The sequence below is a fragment of the Oncorhynchus masou genome, chromosome 16 (genome assembly GCF_036934945.1).
Source record: "Oncorhynchus masou masou isolate Uvic2021 chromosome 16, UVic_Omas_1.1, whole genome shotgun sequence".
NCBI classification, from domain to species: domain Eukaryota; kingdom Metazoa; phylum Chordata; class Actinopteri; order Salmoniformes; family Salmonidae; genus Oncorhynchus; species Oncorhynchus masou.
The window spans coordinates 7,127,701-7,141,049 of record NC_088227.1 but is presented as its reverse complement, the minus strand read 5'-3'; the positions used below and the strand labels follow the sequence as shown (position 1 = coordinate 7,141,049).

At 44.2% G+C, this 13,349-nt stretch overlaps 1 protein-coding gene across 1 annotated transcript in view; it reads right to left on the bottom strand.

Moving 5' to 3' along the window:
• LOC135557385 (protein sel-1 homolog 1-like) overlaps positions 1 to 13,349 on the bottom strand; it is a 56,390-nt gene that overhangs the window by 42,469 nt on the left and 572 nt on the right. Inside the window, exons 2-3 of the mRNA XM_064990609.1 lie at positions 13,194 to 13,231; positions 8,685 to 8,889 (exon numbers count right to left, since the gene is read on the bottom strand). Coding sequence (XP_064846681.1) covers positions 8,685 to 8,889; positions 13,194 to 13,231 — 243 coding nt within the window. The remainder of the gene's footprint in view (positions 1 to 8,684; positions 8,890 to 13,193; positions 13,232 to 13,349) is intronic.

Genomic DNA, 13,349 nt, shown 5'->3' with positions numbered 1-13,349 from the left:
AGGATCGGTAGGATAGTCAGTTTTACGAGTATGTTTGGCAGCATGAGTGAAGGAGGCTTTGTTGCAAAATAGGAAACCAATTCTAAATTTAATTTTGGATTGGAGATGCTTAATGTGAGTCTGGAAGGAGAGTTTACAGTCTTAACCACAGACACCTAGGTATTTGTAGTTGTCCACATATTCTAAGTCAGAACCGTCTATAGTAGTGATGCTAGTTGGGTGGGAGGGTGCGGGCAGCAATCGGTTGAAGAGCATGCATTTAGCTTTACTATCATTTAAGAGCAGTTGGAGGCCACGGAAGGAGAGTTGTATGGCATTGAAGCTTGTTTGGAGGTTTGTTAGCACAGGGTCCAAAGAAGGGCCAGATGTACACAGAATGGTGTCGTCTGCGTATAGGTGTATTAGAGAATCACCAGCAGCAAGAGTGACATCATTATATACAGAGAAAAGAGTCGGCCCGAGAATTGAACCCTGTGGCACCCCCATAGAGACTGCCAGAGGTCCGGACAACAAGCCCTCCGATTTTACACACTGAACTCTATCTGAGAAGTAGTTGGTGAACCAGGCGAGGAAGTCATTTAAGAAACCAAGGCTATTGAGTCTGCCGATAAGAATGCAGTGACTGACAGAGTCGAAAGCCTTGGCCAGGTCGATGAAGACGACTGCACAGCACAGTCTTTTATCGATGGGGGTTATGATATCGTTTAGGACCTTGAGCGTGGCTAAGGTGCACCCATGACCAGCTCGGAAACCAGATAGCATAGGGGAGAAGGTACGGTGGGATTCGAAATGGTCGGTGATCTGTTTATTAACTTGGCTTTCAAAGATTTTAGAAAGGCAGGGCAGGATGGATATAGGTCTATAGGTTTATCGGTGGTGACAGTGTTTCCCATCTTCAGTGCAGTGGGCAGCTGGGAGAAGGTGCTCTTATTCTCCACGAACTTTAGTGTCCCAAAACTTTTTGGAATTAGTGCTACAGGGTGAAAATTTCTGTTTGAAAAAGCTAGCCTTAGCTTTCCTAACTGACTGTGTATATTGGTTCCTGACTTCCCTGAAAAGTTGCATATCGCAGGGGCTATTCGATGCAGAACACCACAGGATGTTTTTGTGCTGGTCAAGGGCAGTCAAGTCTGGGGTGAACCAAGGGCTATATCTGTTCTTAGTCCAACATTTTTTTGAATGGAGCATACTTATTTAAGATGGAGAGGAAAGCATGCTTGTAGAGCAACCAGAGATCCTCTACTGACGGGATAAGGTCAACATCCTTCCGGGATACTCGATCCAGGTCCATCAGAAAGGCCTGCTCGCATAAGTGTTTTGGGGAGCGTTTGACCCATTATGCACGCAGCCAATGCGGCAGTGATCGCTGAGATCCTGGTTGAAGAAAGCAGAGGTGTATTTAGAGGGCAAGTTGGTCCGGGTGATATCTAAGAGGGTGCCCATGGTTACGGATTTAAGGTTGTACCTGGTAGGTTCCTTGACACACTCAAACTGGTGCGCTTCTTTTTTTGGAGGTCACACTTTTTCAATGGGTTTTCATTGGGAATCCAGATTTCTAAGGGACCTTCTTGCAGTCCCCATCACTTCCACTGGATGTCAACATTCTTTCGAAATTGGTTGAGATTTTTTTTCCTTTGAGAAGTGAAGTAGTTGCACTGTTCAGAACGAGGGTAGGGGGAAGTGTACTCTTTGATGGAGGCTAGTGACCTGAAAAGCACGCTACACTTTGTTTTCCTCTGGTATTGAACACAGTATATCTGTCAGTGTAGTGTCCAGAGCATGGAGGCGCTACCAGGAGACAGGCCAGTACATCAGGAGACGTGGAGGAGGCCGTAGGAGGGCAACAACCCAGCAGCAGGACCGCTACCTCCGCCTTTGTGCAAGGAGGAGCAGGAGGAACACTGCCAGAGCCCTGCAAAATGACCTCCAGCAGGCCACAAATGTGCATGTGTCTGCTCAAACGGTCAGAAACAGACTCCATGAGGGTGGTATGAGGGCCCGACGTCCACAGGTGGGGGTTGTGCTTACAGCCCAACACCGTGCAGGATGTTTGGCATTTGCCAGAGAACACCAAGATTGTCAAATTCGCCACTGGCGCCCTGTGCTCTTCACAGATAAAAGCAGGTTCACACTGAGCACGTGAGACAGACGTGACAGTCTGGAGACGACGTGGAGAACGTTCTGCTGCCTGCAACATCCTCCAGCATGACCGGTTTGGCAGTGGGTCAGTCATGGTGTGGGGTGGCATTTCTTTGGTGGGGGGCCGCACAGCCTTCCATGTGCTCGCCAGACTGCCATTAGGTACCGAGATGAGATCCTCAGACACCTTGTGAGACCATATGCTGGTGCGGTTGGCCCTGGGTTCCTCCTAATGCAAGACAATGCTAGACCTCATGTGGCTGGAGTGTGTCAGCAGTTCCTGCAAGAGGAAGGCATTGATGCTATGGACTGGCCCGCCCGTTCCCCAGACCTGAATCCAATTGAGCACATCTCGGACATCATGTCTCGCTCCATCCACCAACAGACTGTCCAGGAGTTGGCGGATGCTTTAGTCCAGGTCTGGGAGGAGATCCCTCAGGAGACCATCCGCCACCTCAACAGGAGCATGCCCAGGCGTTGTAGGGAGGTCATACAGGCACGTGGAGGCCACACACACTACTGAGCCTCATTGTGACTTGTTTTAAGGACATTACATCAAAGTTGGATCAGCCTGTAGTGTGGTTTTCCACTTTACTTTTGAGTGTGACTCCAAATCCAGACCTCCATGGTTTGATAAATTTGATTTCCATTGATAATTTGTGTGTGATTTTGTTGTCAGCACATTCAACTATGTAAAGAAAAAAGTATTTAATAAGAATATTCCATTCATTCAGATCTAGGATATGTTATTTTAGTGTTCCCTTTATTTTTTTGAGCAGTGTATTATAGGTGTGTATGACTGTTGACAGATATATCTACTGTAAATCACATCCAGATAAGCTACTTATTTAACTTTTTTAACATACACAGAAATAAACCACATCCATGTTCTCCTTTTGGTAGGTATGGTCATTATTAAACATGCAATGAACTACACGGAGGGAAAAGTACAGGTTTCACAAAAACACAAAGAGCTCAACATTCAACAGGGAATTCTCTGATGGGCATAGACTTGCGCATTAAAGCCAGGTATAGTTTGACGTCACTATGCGCAGGATTGCTGAGAGTCAGTAAGAAATTATCTGTGCCTTGACTTGTTATATTTCATCACTGAAAATGTCTGTTCACATACATAGGTTGACCCAAACAGTACAAACATCTTCTGAGCATGACTCCTAATCTTTGGAAAGTTTTGTTCATCGAGAGATGCATAGAACCTTGTCAGTGACATTGTTTTGAATAGTTCTCTCATCACTGCATCAGACTGAAGATCAATAAGCTCTATTTGTAGATCAGTGGGAGCATTATCCACATTGAAGGTGAAAGGAGAGGAAACCAACAGCATTTCAACACTTTGAAATACTAAAAACGACAAGAAAACTCACGGTTCAAAGCACGCAGCAGAGATGTATACTTCTCCCGCTGGTCATCTGATAGGGAACAAGCCAGTAGTGCCGGAAGGTGGGTGAGATTGTTGTTGGCTTCTACTTGGAAGGTCAGGAGGAGCAATTTTCCCTTGAAGGCTTTGACAAGGCTGTACATCTGATGTGCAAAAAGGCCCTTCCCTTGTAGTTTGGAATTCAGTTACTTAATGAAGGCTATGATGTCCACGGTGAAGGCAAAATCAGCCAACCATTCTTTATCTTGCAGTTGAGAGAAATCCACATATTTTCCTTTCATTTGTAAAAACTCAGCAATCTCCGACTTCAGGTCCTACACTCTTTAAAGAACCTTCACCAAACTCAGCCATCTCACGTTTGTGTGGTAGGGGAGATCTGCATGACCCAACTGTCTCTTTCAACAGTGAGACAAACTGCCTGTGGTTTTAAGATTCTGCTCTTATGCTCTTAAGTTTATCACTTTAGTGAATGTATCCAGAACATGGCTCATTTACAGAGCACCTCCTGATGAATAATGCAATGTAGGAAAATAATTCTGATCTGGGTTCAGCTCAGCTACTTGATCTCGTATCCTTTTAAAAAGGCTAAAAAAAAAAATTCTGTCAAGTTTGGGCACCGATCAGTGGTCACACTGGATAACTTTTCAAAACTCACTCACACTTACTAACCTCCTCCAATAAATATTTCCCTGTGGTTGTGCTCTTCATTGACTGCACAGAAGCAAGCTCCTCTGTAATTTCAAAGTCTGGGGTTATGACTCCTTTACCTTGTCTTTCAACTGCTGTTCATATTCTCTGCGATATCCTCAACACGCCGTGTCACTGTTCATCTTGACAAGGAACCATTTTCAAACAACTCTTTCTTGTCGGGGCAAAGTATTGCTGCAGTCAATTAAATATTACTTAATGAATTCGCCCTCAGCGAATGGCTCAAATCCTGCAGTGCGAGATGTGTTACCCTGCTTAAGCCAGTACATGTCCAGGCCCGTCTGAGGTTTGCTAGAGAGCATTTGGATGATCCAGATTTACAAATAAATTCATTAAAAATCCTACAATGTGATTTTCTGGGAAAAAATCTCTCATTTTGCCTGTCATAGTTGAAGTGTACCTACGATGAAAATTACAGGCCTCTCATCTTTTTAAGTGGGAGAACTTGCACAATTGGTGGCTGACTAAATACTTTTTTGCCCCACTGTACAGTTACTATTTTCATTTGCGCATTTTCGTGGAACAGATTCATTTCAATAATAACGTTTTTGTTTCTCAAAATCATTGTCATGCAGTTAATCATAAAAACATGAATTAAAAAGAAAAAAATCTAAAAGTCAACTAATGAGAGATCACCAGCCTCTGCCATATGGACACATTGATACACCGTGAACCGTTGGCGGCTAAAGTAATGAGCACATGGAACTCATTGCCTATAGCCCAAAGCAGCAGTAGGCCGATAACTTCCCTTGCTCTTTCAAACTTGGTGATTATCGAGGATTTTTTTATTTTCAAATAGCCTACTGTGAGGAACTATACTTATAATATATTAGCATTTGTAATGGATGTTAAAAAAACACTTCGCTACAGTTTGCAGAGCAGGACAGGTACTTCGATGCGTGCACTCCCTCAACGTTCTCAGGACAGAGAAACCAGACACGCTCATATGGAACACTTCCAAACAAAAGAATGAAAAAAATGGACAAATCTCAAATGATGGTTATGAAATAAACCAAAACTTGTTTCTCACAAGCGTAGCAGGTTGCGAAATCTGCAAATAATGTTTCCACTCCGAGAATGACAAAGGTAAATGACTAATAACTGCAATAATCAGAAATTAATGTAACCAAATGATGGGGATTAACGGTATTGATTAAAGAAACAAAATCAAAGGGCAAACCATTCACACAATGAAACAATGAGCAAGAACTGGCGGGAGACAGCTGAGCCATTCTGGAGAGACTTGCCTATATCTTCGACTCACCACTTCCCTTCAACATTTTAAACTATAGTAACATTGTATTTACACATATTTTAGATGCTTTTCACTGAGAGCAGTAACTCAATAATCAGCTAGGCCTATTGCCACACATGCTGACCAAACTGCGGGCTTCACCAAACGAGCTTGTGATTTGAAACAATCCACAGCTATTTATTTTAAAGAAGCTAATGATCTTCCATTCCTCTGTGGCTAAGTCATGCTCTCTGGTGAAGAATTTATGATTTGAATTATTTCTGAATCATTTTGGCAAATGTATTTCCATTTACTTCCCTATTGGACCCACCGCTGGTGCCATTTCTCTCGTTTTAATATCAACTTTCTTTTGTTGTCCAGAAGCCAAAGGCACAAGCCTAGTAATATTAGCAACCCATGCTAGTTGTTGTCCAGAAGCCAAAGGCACAAGCCTAGTAATATTAGCAACCCATGCTAGTTGTTGTCCAGAAGCCAAAGGCACAAGCCTAGTAATATTAGCAACCCATGCTAGTTGTTGTCCAGAAGCCAAAGACACAAGCCTAGTAATATTAGCAACCCATGCTAGTTGTTGTCCAGAAGCCAAAGACACAAGCCTAGTAATATTAGCAACCCATGCTAGTTGTTGTCCAGAAGCCAAAGGCACAAGCCTAGTAATATTAGCAACCCATGCTAGTTGTTGTCCAGAAGCCAAAGGCACAAGCCTAGTAATATTAGCAACCCATGCTAGTTGTTGTCCAGAAGCCAAAGGCACAAGCCTAGTAATATTAGCAACCCATGCTAGTTGTTGTCCAGAAGCCAAAGGCACAAGCCTAGTAATATTAGCAACCCATGCTAGTTGTTGTCCAGAAGCCAAAGGCACAAGCCTAGTAATATTAGCAACCCATGCTAGTTGTTGTCCAGAAGCCAAAGGCACAAGCCTAGTAATATTAGCAACCCATGCTAGTTGTTGTCCAGAAGCCAAAGGCACAAGCCTAGTAATATTAGCAACCCATGCTAGTTGTTGTCCAGAAGCCAAAGGCACAAGCCTAGTAATATTAGCAACCCATGCTAGTTGTTGTCCAGAAGCCAAAGGCACAAGCCTAGTAATATTAGCAACCCATGCTAGTTGTTGTCCAGAAGCCAAAGGCACAAGCCTAGTAATATTAGCAACCCATGCTAGTTGTTGTCCAGAAGCCAAAGGCACAAGCCTAGTAATATTAGCAACCCATGCTAGTTGTTGTCCAGAAGCCAAAGGCACAAGCCTAGTAATATTAGCAACCCATGCTAGTTGTTGTCCAGAAGCCAAAGGCACAAGCCTAGTAATATTAGCAACCCATGCTAGTTGTTGTCCAGAAGCCAAAGGCACAAGCCTAGTAATATTAGCAACCCATGCTAGTTGTTGTCCAGAAGCCAAAGACACAAGCCTAGTAATATTAGCAACCCATGCTAGTTGTTGTCCAGAGCCAAAGGCACAAGCCTAGTAATATTAGCAACCCATGCTAGTTGTAGTCCAGAAGCCAAAGGCACAAGCCTAGTAATATTAGCATCCCATGCTAGTTGTTGTATCTTTAGATCTCTACGTTTCTAACAGAGATACCTGTCACATATGGGACTGATATCAGGTGTGCTGTTTAGAACGGCATTTTCCTGCAAATTGCATTTTGGCAAATGCTTGGAAATTACGTTTTATTGGCTGCTTTATTACATGACTTAAGAACCCTTACCATAATCTAAATGTGATTTCTGTCATTCTGAGCACAGTGGGTGGACTACCTAACCCTTTTCCTTTCTTAATAGGTTATGCAACCACTCAAAAAAAAAAAGAAATGTCCCCTTTTCAGGACCTGTCTTTCAAAGACAATTCATCAAAATCCAAATAACATCACAGATCTTCATTGTAAAGGGTTTAAACACTGTTTCCCATGCTTGTTCAATGAACCATAAACAATTAATGAACATGCACCTGTGGACGGTCGATAAGAATAACGGTAAGGCAATTAAGGTCACAGTTATGAAAACTTAGGACACTAAAGAGGCCTTTCCACTGACTGGAAAAACACAAAAAGAAAGGGTCCCAGGGTCCCTCTGCGTGAACATGCCTTAGGCATGGTGCAAGTTGGCATGAGAACTGCAGATGTGGCCAGTGCAATAAATTGCAATGTCCGTACTGTGAGATGCCGAAGACAGCACAACCAGGAGACAGGACGGACAGCTGATCGTCCTCGCAGTGGCAGACCACGTGTAACAACACCTGCACATGATCGGTACATCCGAACATCACACCTGCAGGACAGAAACAGCACAAACCCACCATCGCTAGACCAGACAGGACTGGCAAAAAGTGCTCTTCACTGACGAGTCGAGGTTTTGTCTCACCAGGGGTGATGGTCGGATTCGCGTTCATCGTCAAAGGAATGAGCGTTACACCGAGGCCTGTACTCTGGAGCGGGATTGATTTGGAGGTGGAGGGTCCGTCATGGTCTGGGGCGGTGTGTCACAGCATCATCGGACTGAGCTTGTTGTCATTGCAGGCAATCTCAACGCTGTGCGTTACAGGGAAGACATCCTCCTCCCTCATGTGGTACCCTTCCTGCTGGCTCCTCCTGACATGACCCTCCAGCATGACAATGCCACCAGCCATACTGCTCTTTCTGTGGGTGATTTCCTGCAAGACAGGAATGTCAGTGTTCTGCCATGGCCAGTGAAGAGCCTGGAGCTCAATCCCATTGAGCATGTCTGGGACCTGTTGGATCGGAGGGTGAGGGCTCGGGCCATTCCCCCCACGAATGTCCGAGAACTTGCAGGTGCCTCGGTGGAAGAGTGGGGTAACATCTCACAGCAAGAACTGGCAAATCTGGTGCAGTCCATGAGGGGGAGATGCACTGCAGTACTTAATGCAGCTGGTGGCCACACCAGATACTGACTGTTACTTTTGACCCCCCCTTTGTTCAGGGACACATTATTCCATTTCTGTTAGTCACATGTCTGTGGAACTTGTTCAGTTTATGTCTCAGTTGTTGAATCTTGCTATGTTCATACAAATATTTACACGTTAAATTTGCTGAAAATAAATGCAATTGACAGTGAGAGGAAGTTAGTTTTTTTTGCTGAATCGACTGAATGAGCCCCAAAACGTGCTATGATTTATTGATTTTGATGATATTAGTGAAATCGTGAAAATTAGTTTGTCCTGGCTGTCCTTACTCTCTTTGGGCCTTTCCTCAATGGGAGGAGGTTGGGTGGGCAAGTCCTCCTTCTCTTCCCCCTCTTGCCCACCCTCCTGGACCCCACCATCAGGTCTTCTCTCCCCCTCACGCTGCGGGGCCTCCCTGGCAGAAGTCACCATTCCTGCTACAATCCTGGAACCTACTGGGTCCTCTTCCTCCTCAGAGTTGGGGTCATGGTAAGACTAGAGGGGGGAAACAACCAATATGAGATGGTGGAGGGGAAACAAAGGCATTCTAAGTCACGTCATGTTACATGATGAAATATAACTTATTCTACTGTCATTAGATTAATGGTTAGTGGGTGAGTGTAACACCAACGCTACACAAATCTGCTTTGGTCAGTTCTTTGCTAAACAACCATACCATGAGACATCAATGTCTTCATCACTGGAAAAGATAAATGCTTAAGATTGATATAATTTAAAAGCTTATAAACAGGGTTGTCTAATAATTTTATTTTTATACAAATTGTCGTTTTAACCATCAACTCAAATTATTTTCATATTCACAGATGTTGCAGCTTACATCATCTGAGGTTTTCGTGTTGTGCCCACCATCAGTTGAGACATGACCTTGAATACAGGATGCCATGTTTTGACTGATAAATGTACTAAAATGGGAAGAGAATTGAAATGTCTACTTCCAAATGGTAAAGATGGTTGGAGGTCCAGATATTAGAGAATGTTTGACGAATGGGAATATCTGTTGTTTTAAATTATACTGTCAATCCTCCATAGAAAACCTATTTAAATCATAGAAATATAGATAATCGAATAGACATGACAATTTGAGCTGACATTCAACGGTGGGTGGACCGTTGGCCATCTTTGTGGTAGTAATTAGAAGTTACAATTTCAATGGTGTACCTGATAGAGCGAAGTGGTCTAAAGGGATAGGTCCATGCTGTTGCTATGATTGAAATGACACCCACCCTGTATTCAAGAGCATGTTGTCTCAACCGACGGCAGGCACAACACAAACAAACTTCGATGACAAAATAGGATCTAAGCTACAACATACGCAAATATGAAGTTTGCGTTTTTAGATAGACGTTAAAGGTTAAATCATTCCGACCTCTTCCTCTATGAGCAAAACAAGTTTTGTTTAAAACAAAAGGCATGCTGTCAAAAAGAGATTGAATTCAAAAGGATTAACCCATTTGACTGGGCTGAGCAGGAGCTGACATCCCGTAGGGGTTGGACCACCAAGGGACCAGAGTTGGCTAATTGGGATGTAGGGTTTGCGCATAGCATGAAGGTAGCAGTTCTCATTGCTGCTCAGTAGGCAAGCACCACGGATGTAATGATGTGAGCTTTGACTGGAAGCCAGTGGAGTGCACGGAGGAGCAACATGAGGGGTGACATGAGAGAATTTAGGAAGGTTGACACCAGATGGGCTGCAACGTTCTGGATAAGTTAAATGGATTTGAAGGAACAAGTGGGAAGCCCAGCCAACAGAGACAAGCAGTAATCCAGACGGGATATGTCAAGTGCCTGGAATAGGATCTGCGCCGCTTCCTGTGTGAGGCAAGGTTGTACTCTACGGATGTTGTAGAGCATGAACCTGCAGGAGCGAGTCACTGCTTTGATGTTTGCAGAGAACAATAGGGTGTTGTCCAGGGTCACATCAAGGTTCTTTGTACTCTGGGAAGGGGACACCGTGGAGTTGTCGACCGTAATGGAGAGGTCTTGGAGAGGGCAGGCCTTCTCCGGGAGGAAGCAGCTAAGTCTTGTCGAGGTTAAGCTTGAGGTGGTGGGCTGACATCAAAGCTGAGATATCTGCCAGGCACTGAGAGATGGGTGTCGCCACCTGGGAGTCAGAAGGGGGAATGAGAAAAGTAGTTGAGTGTCATCCGCATAACAATGACAGGAGACCATGAGAGGATGTGACAGAGCTGAGGGACTTGGTGTATAGAGAAAAGAGGAGAGGGCCTAAAACCAGATCAGGAGCAACACGCCAGGTAGGATGCATTCCAAGTGTGTGGAGAGCCTGAGACGCCCAGCTCTGAGAGGGTCGAGAGGAGGATCTGGTGGTTCACAGTGTCGAATGCAGAGGATAGATCTAGGAGGATGAGAACAGAGAGAGATTCAGCTTTGGCAGAGCGGAGAGTGGTCAGGGATGAGTTGATGAGGGAAGTGAGGAAGAGAGTCTGGAGAAGGGAAGAGGGGATGGGGTTGAGTGGACCAGTTGTCGGGCGGTTTGACATCAAGTCGCAGAATTTCATCTGGAGAGAGAGGAGAGAAAGAGGTCAAGGCGTAGGGTAGTTCTGTGTGAGTGGGACCAGTGGCTTCAGTAGGCTGAGTGAATGAGGATGTTTTTTTTAATTACAAAGTCATCTGCAGAGAGGGAGGTGGTGGAGGATTAAGGACGGAGGTGTCGAAGAGTTTCCCAGGGTTGAGTGATAGAAAGCGGCTTCAGCAAAGGATACACAAGAGAAGGTAGAGAGGAGGGTGGAAGGATGATAGGTCATCTGGAAAGTTTAATTTTCCTCAAGTTTTGCTCAGCTGCCTGCAGCCCTGTTCTGTGAGTCACTCAGCCAAAGAGCAGAAGGGGAGGGTTGAGCCGGCCGGTAGGAAAGGGGGCACTGGGAGTGAAAGTAGGTGGAAAGAGAGTAGATGCAGAGTGGAAAGGGTTGAAGATGCAGAGTCAGGAGACAGGAGGGAGAAGGATTTTGTGGAAGGAAGAGATGATAGAATAAAAGAGAGAACGAAGATTGCGACGACATAATGAATCTATCCAGTCTATCAATATATCACATGTCCATTCTGAAAGTATTTAGACCCCTTGATTTTTTCCACATTTCGTTACAGCCTTACTCTGAAAAATGGATTTTAAAAAGTACAAATAAATCTCATACATCTACACACAAGACCCCATAATGACAAAGTGAACAGGTTTTTATACATTTTAAAAAATGTATAATTTAAAAAATAAATAAATAATTGAAATAAGTATTCAGACCCTTTGCTGTGAGACTCATCCTCGACATGTTTCTACAACTTGATTGGAGACCAACTATGATAAGTTCAATTGATTGGACATGATTTGGAAAGGCACACACCTGTCTATATAAGGTCCCACAGTTGACAGTGCATGTCAGAGCAAAAACCAAGCTATGAGGGTGAAGGAATTGTCCATAGAGCCCCGAGACAGGATTGTGTTGAAGCACAGATTGGGTGCCCTAAAAATGTCTGCCACATTTAAGGTCCCCAAGAATACAGTGGCCTCCATATATCTTAAATGGAAGAAGTTTCGAACCACCAAGACTCTTCCTAGAGCTAGGCGCCCAGCCAGACTGAGCAATCAGGGGAAAAGGGCCTTGGACTAAGAAGGGCCTTGGATCAAGAACCCAATAGTTACTCTGACAGCTCCAGAGTTCCTCTGTGGAGATGGGAGAACCTTCCAGAAAGACAACCATCTCTGCAGTGGCTCCCGAGTGGCGCAGCAGTCTAAGGCACTGCATCTCAGTGCAAGAGGTGCCACTACAGTACCTAGTTCGAATCCAGGCTGCATCATATCCGGCCGAGATTGGGAGTCCCGTAGGGCAGCGTACAATTGGCCCAGCGTCGTCTGGGTTTGGCCGTCATTGTTAATAAGAATATATTTTTAACTGATTTGCCTAGTTAAATAAAGGTCAATAAAAAATAACCAATCAGACCTTTATGATAGAGTGGCCAGACGGAATCCACTCCTCAGTAAAAGGAACATGACAGCCAGCTTGAGAAAACAAGGTTCTCTCGTCTGATGAAACTAAGAATGAACTCTTTGAATGCCAAGTCTGGTGGAAACCTGGCACCATCCCTACAGTGAAGCATGGTTGTGGCAGCATCATGTAGTGGGGATGTTTTTCTGCAGCAGGGACTGGGAGACTAGTCAGGAAAAGATAAACAGAGCAAAGTACAGAGAGATCCTTGATGAAAACCTGCTCCAGAGCACTCAGGACCTCAGACCTTCCAACAGGACAATGACCCTAAACACACAACCAAGACAACCAAGGCTTCGGGACAAGTCTCTGAATGTCTGAGTGGCCCAGCCAGAGCCCGGACATGAACCCGATCTCTGGAGAGACCTGAAAATAGCTGTGCAGAGACTCCCCATCCAACTTGACAGAGCTTGAGATGATCTGCAGCAAAACAATGGGAGAAACTCCAAATACAGGTGTGCCAAGTTTGTAGTGTCATACCAAAGAAGACAATCGCTGCCAAAGGTTCTTCAACAAAGTACTAAGTAAAGGGTCAGAATACTTATGTAAATGTAATATTTCCTTATTTTTGTATATACATTTGCTAAAATCTGTTTTTGCATTGTCATTATGGGGTAGATTGTGGGGGAAAAAACTATTTAATCCATTTTAGAATAGGGCTGTAACATAAAAATGTGGATAAAGTCAAGGGGTGTGAATACTTACCGAATGCACTGTATATATTGCTTGTTAAATCAAGGTACCCATTTGAACCTAGCAGTAGTGAAATGTGTTTATAGCTACCTTCAATTCAGGAGCATGATTCCCCTGTAGCTCTTCATCTGTAGAAAGACAAATAAAATGTAATTGATTAGGTATTGTGCATCAGCTGACAATCCAAACATTTTTCGTTCAAAAAACACCACTTCGTAGAAAAATAAAGTACTTTCCTACACAGTA